We start from the raw sequence: 4,936 nt of genomic DNA on the forward strand, positions 1-4,936 counted from the left end.
AGCATTAACTTTTTTTTTTATAATCTTTACACTTTCTAAAACTAACTAGAGCATAATTTAAATTAATTTCTATTACATTAAGGTTCTTATTTGCAACTGCGCTAGTTTAGGGGTGTATTAGGGCTTATATAGAAAGGAACCTTATGTTATTATTGTAGGTAGTAATTAAGTTTACATACACGTTAAGGTTGTTTAGAAGGGGTTCTCCTACTATAGCGTGTTACAGTTTAGTTAAGAGGGAGTTATATAAGGCTGTAATTAGACCTATTTTATTTAGGCCTATATTAAATGTAAGTTAGTAGAACTTAGTAAAGTGTAAAGTAAAGCTTTTTTTTTTTTATTATAAAGTGTTTAGGCAACTTAGGGCTGTTAACTTTTTATTTAAGTCTTTATAAGTTACTTATAGAAACACTATAAATTAATCTAAGTTAATAATATTTTTATTTATTAGTAAGTTAATTAAGGCTGTTATGTTATAGTTAAGTTAAAAGTAGGCATATAGTAACTAGAAGCGTTTAGAGGGAATTAGTCTATGTTTTTTTTAAGTTTATATTAAAGCTTATGTAGAAAGAAAAGTAGGTCTTTTTATTTTCTATTAAATAGTAAAGGATTAAGAAGTTAGTTAGATTTTATTACTAGGTTAAAAAAGTTACAGGTTATAGGCAGTTTTAGGCAGGAGGGAGTTAAGCTATCTCTAGACTTCTAGGTAAGCTTTAAGGCTAGTAAGTTCTTAGTTCTTACTACTATAACAAAAGTTAAGGCAAAAATAGACTACTTAATAACATAAAGCTATTCTTTAAAGTCCTTTTAAAAAGCTCTAAAGCTTATAATATAGCAGCTTTCTTATAAAGTAAGCACTTTTTAAAAAGCTTTTTAGCTTACTCTAATAGCTTAAAGTTGTATAAGTACTAAGCTTATTAGATTAGATTTAGAGGCTATTCTTAGCTAAAGTTTTAACACAACATAATGTTATAATTATGCATAAGTAAGGTTATAGAGCTTTACAGAGGTCTAGTTTAATTACTACATAAGGTATTATAGTAGGTATAAGACGTTGTATAAGAAATAAGAAGGTTTAAAAGAAAATTAGTAATTAAATACTTAGCTTAAAAGTCTAAGCGCTTTAAGTATAAATTAAGCCTATTCTAGGTTTAGTTAGTGTTAAGGCAGTTTATGCTTAAGTTTATGTCTGTGTTGTGTTGTGTTTGTGTTAGACGTGCACTAATAATACTCTAGTACGCGTCTAATACAGTTATGTCTGGGATCCGGGGAGGATACCGTGACACAGCGCAATGCTTGTTTCTCTAGGCAGCGCAATACTTGTTTCCTTAGGCAGCGTAGGTTACATGCGTGCTGTAATTACTATAATAAAGGTAAATAAATTTTACTACTTTTTAAGCTTCTTTTCTATAAGTCTTAATAACATGCTGTGTGTAAGTTAATGCTTTTAAAAGCTTTAAAAATAACTTTAAACTTATTTATAATTTTTACTAATGTGTATCTATAGCTTAATAAAGCTAAAAGAGCTGCCTACTTACGTGCTGCTGCTCTGCAGGGCCGCGTTGCCTACAAGCCTGCGCCCACCCCCCGCCGGCCTGCGCGTACCCGCAAGCCCGCGCCCACCACCCGCCGTCGCCCTGCGCCCACCACCCCCCGCCGGCGCCCGCTCCCCGCTCCGGCCTCGACTCCCCGCTGGCCTCCCCCTGGTGCGCTCCGCGCGCAGTCCTGTCTAGGCTGCATAAAGAGTGCGCTTACAGGGCGCTCTAGTAAGGAGTGCTATAATTCTGCTACTAGTAGTTTATACTATTAGCGCTGTTTCTCTAGGCACAGCTGCCTACCCCTATAAGCCCTGTAGTAGTGTGTGTAGGGTGATCTAGTTTTAACTTATTTATAGTCCCCTTATTACTGTTGCGTATGCGCAGCGCCTTGTTACAGCACTTGTTGCAGGGGACAAGCAGGTAAGCTTCTTTATAAAGATTATATGTTATACCTTAGATTAGACTAATAAGCTATAGGCTATGTTCTAGCTTTAGCTAGTTCTTTAAGCTCTGCTTAAAAAAAATGTAGTAAAAGAAAAAAAGAAAAAAAAAATTTTTAAAAAAAAGAAGAGAAAAAAAGAGTAGAGTAATATGTCCCCTAGGCTCCTAGCGCGTTGCTAGCGCGCTAAGAAGCTCTTAGGTAAGCTTGTTAATCTTCTTATAGTTTAGGCGTTCTGTGTTTCTGCGCATTTTATGTACTAAATCCTTGCTTATGTAACGATTCTACGAATCGTTCCATCTCGGGTCGCTCGGATCCTATCCGAAGGGTCCCCTATTCCTTCATGTATTTAGTCGCACCTCGCCCCTGTAGCTAGCTTGGTAGTTTTCTGATATCCTTTTGTACAAGGCCTATAGGTGTCAATGGCATTCCCAGGTTCAGAGTCCCCACGCACTCCCATATGCCTCTGAGTGGATTCCCTCCGCATTCGGACCCATTGTCTTGCCTGCGCCGTTACAGCTTAAACTTTATAGCATAAAGAAGTGTCTTTGCTAGTAAATAAAACTTTTATTTTTAAGTAGTATAAAAATATCTTTACTATTAATAATTAACACTTTCTTTTTTTAGAAGCTTATTTATGTGTCTTTAAAGTTAAAAAGCTACTTACAGTGCTTAAATTACTATTTTAGTAAGTGCTTTATAAGTCTATTTACTAGCATGTTGCTTATTTTAATATAGCGCACTTTAAAAGATCTTTTTGTGTGCTTCTAGCGCAGCCACATGTTCTAGATATTAATGTAGCGTAGGCAGGTAGTTATCTAAGCGTTCTTCTTTACTACTAACCTAATTGTTTACTAGTTATTATAGTAGATCTACTATAGTGTGCCTAGCTCTAAAGTAAGCTTTTTAAAGAAGCGTTTTAAAGCTAGTAATTTTTTTATAATATACACTAAAGTAAGCAGCTTAGCTTTTGTTATAAATATAGTTACTATTAGCTAAAAAGCTACTTTCTATAAAATTAGTTCTTTAAAAAGTAAAATAATGTATTTATAAAATAATTATTTAGTTTTTATGTAATTAGTAAAAGATGTGTCTTTATATATAATAAGTTACGCACCTTCTAGTGCTCTATACTGTATGCCTGTATGTCTTATGTAGTACAGGTATATAATTACCTAGTTTACTACCTAAAAGTGCTCCTTTTCTAGGTTTGTTAGGTAGTAGGAGAGCTAAAATGCTACAAATGCTACATTAGAGCGCACTATAATTATACTGTAAAGTGTTAATCTTATATGCTTTTAGTATCTTTTAATTTTATGCTTTATTACAAATTCTTAGTTACTTATAAGCTCTTCTAATAGTAGAAGAGTCTCTAAGAAAAGCGCACTTTTTATAAAGTTAAACTTTTTTACTACTTTTTTAATATACATGTTATGTACTAGCTAGATTATTTTAGCTTTTTTATTTTTAATTATTTTAATCTTTAGAAACTATTTATATAGCTTTTAATTTTCTAGCTTATACATTTTTTTAATTACACTAATTAATTAGTAAGCTTCTAACTTATTATTATAGTAATAAATATAAAGTAACGTACTTCACAGGCGAGTTGCTTACACACCTAAGTTGCTTACTTTTGCTAAGACTCTACTAAACTACCCTTTCTACACTAATGCATTCCCTACAACACTACTTAGACGTGCTAAAAGAATGTTAGATATAGCTTATACTCTAAGCTTTTAAATAAGACATAAAACTCTTAAAAAAACATGCTGCAGCTATGTGCAAAGTCTTATAAAAGATAATAAATAACTACAGCAGTAGATAACCTTTATAAGCTAATTCTACAGCTAAATTATAAAGGCTAAGTAATAAAAAGAAGTAGGTAATTATTAAGACTATACTTAAGCTATATGCGTAAGGAATTTCCCCTTAAATAGCATTTATAGCTAATATAGCTAATTCTTTACGCGCTATGCGTAATCTAGGCTATGTTTACATAAACTAGCCTAGTACGTTTGTAAAGCGTTATTTAAAGCTTAAAGTAATATTTAAGCATAAGTATAACTATAAGAGAGCTCTTTATAAAAGTCCTAGGGTAATTTAAAGCAGGTTTAGCTTTATAAAGAATATTAAAGCTAAGTATAGCATTTAGGATAATAACATATACAACTTTAGCAAAATAAGGTTTATAATTAGCTAAATATCTTTTAACTATACTTGCGCTTAAAACTTTACTTTAAGCTTTAAATAACACTTTATAAACATACTAGGCTAGTTTATGTAAATATAGCCTAGATTACGCTTAGCGCGCAAAGAATTAGCTATATTAGTTATAAATGCTATCTAAGGGGAAATTCCTTGCGCATATAGCTTAAGTATAGTCTTAATAATTACCTACTTTTTTTTATTACCTAGCCTTTATAATTTAGCTATAGAATTAGCTTATAAAAGTTGTCTAGCGCTGTAGTTATTTATTATTTATTATAAAACTTTACACATAGCTGTAGCACATTTTTTTAAGAGTTTTATATCTTATTTAAAAGCTTAGAGTGTAAGCTGTATCTAACGTTCTTTTAGTGTGTTTAAGTAGTGTTGTAGGGAATGCATTAGTGTAGGGAGGGTAGTTTAGTAGGGTCTTAGCAAAAGTAAGTAACTTAGGTGTGTAAGCAACTTGCCTGTGAAGTACATTATGTTATTTATATAAAAAAAAAAGTAAGATATATTAATTATAGTTAAAAAATAAGTATATTTTTTTTAAATAAAATAAGCTTAAGCTTTTAAAAAGCCTATAAAAGCTTTTAGTACTATAAGATTAGTAAGTTACATTTATATAAAGCTTATAAAAGCTTAACATATATGCTAGGCTTTATAAAGCCTTTTAAAAGCTTACATGTTACTTCTAGCTTACCTTTATAGTGTGTGTTTAAGAATATGCTTATAACATTATATTACATAA

The 4,936-nt window shown here is 31.5% G+C and overlaps 1 protein-coding gene across 1 annotated transcript; it reads left to right on the forward strand.

Moving 5' to 3' along the window:
- Positions 1-1,424: 1,424 nt before the first annotated feature.
- Positions 1,425-2,027, forward strand: BDR25DRAFT_319674 (uncharacterized protein; the record flags this gene model as incomplete). The annotated part of the gene is made up of 5 exons (XM_033691844.1): positions 1,425-1,433; positions 1,518-1,706; positions 1,825-1,859; positions 1,895-1,958; positions 2,016-2,027. The coding sequence occupies 5 exons, from the start codon at positions 1,425-1,427 to the stop codon at positions 2,025-2,027; spliced, it is 309 nt and encodes a 102-aa protein (XP_033540613.1).
- Between the last annotated feature and the right edge of the window lie 2,909 nt (positions 2,028-4,936).

The sequence above is a fragment of the Lindgomyces ingoldianus genome (assembly GCF_010093535.1).
Source record: "Lindgomyces ingoldianus strain ATCC 200398 unplaced genomic scaffold BDR25scaffold_55, whole genome shotgun sequence".
Taxonomy (NCBI): Eukaryota; Fungi; Ascomycota; class Dothideomycetes; order Pleosporales; family Lindgomycetaceae; genus Lindgomyces; species Lindgomyces ingoldianus.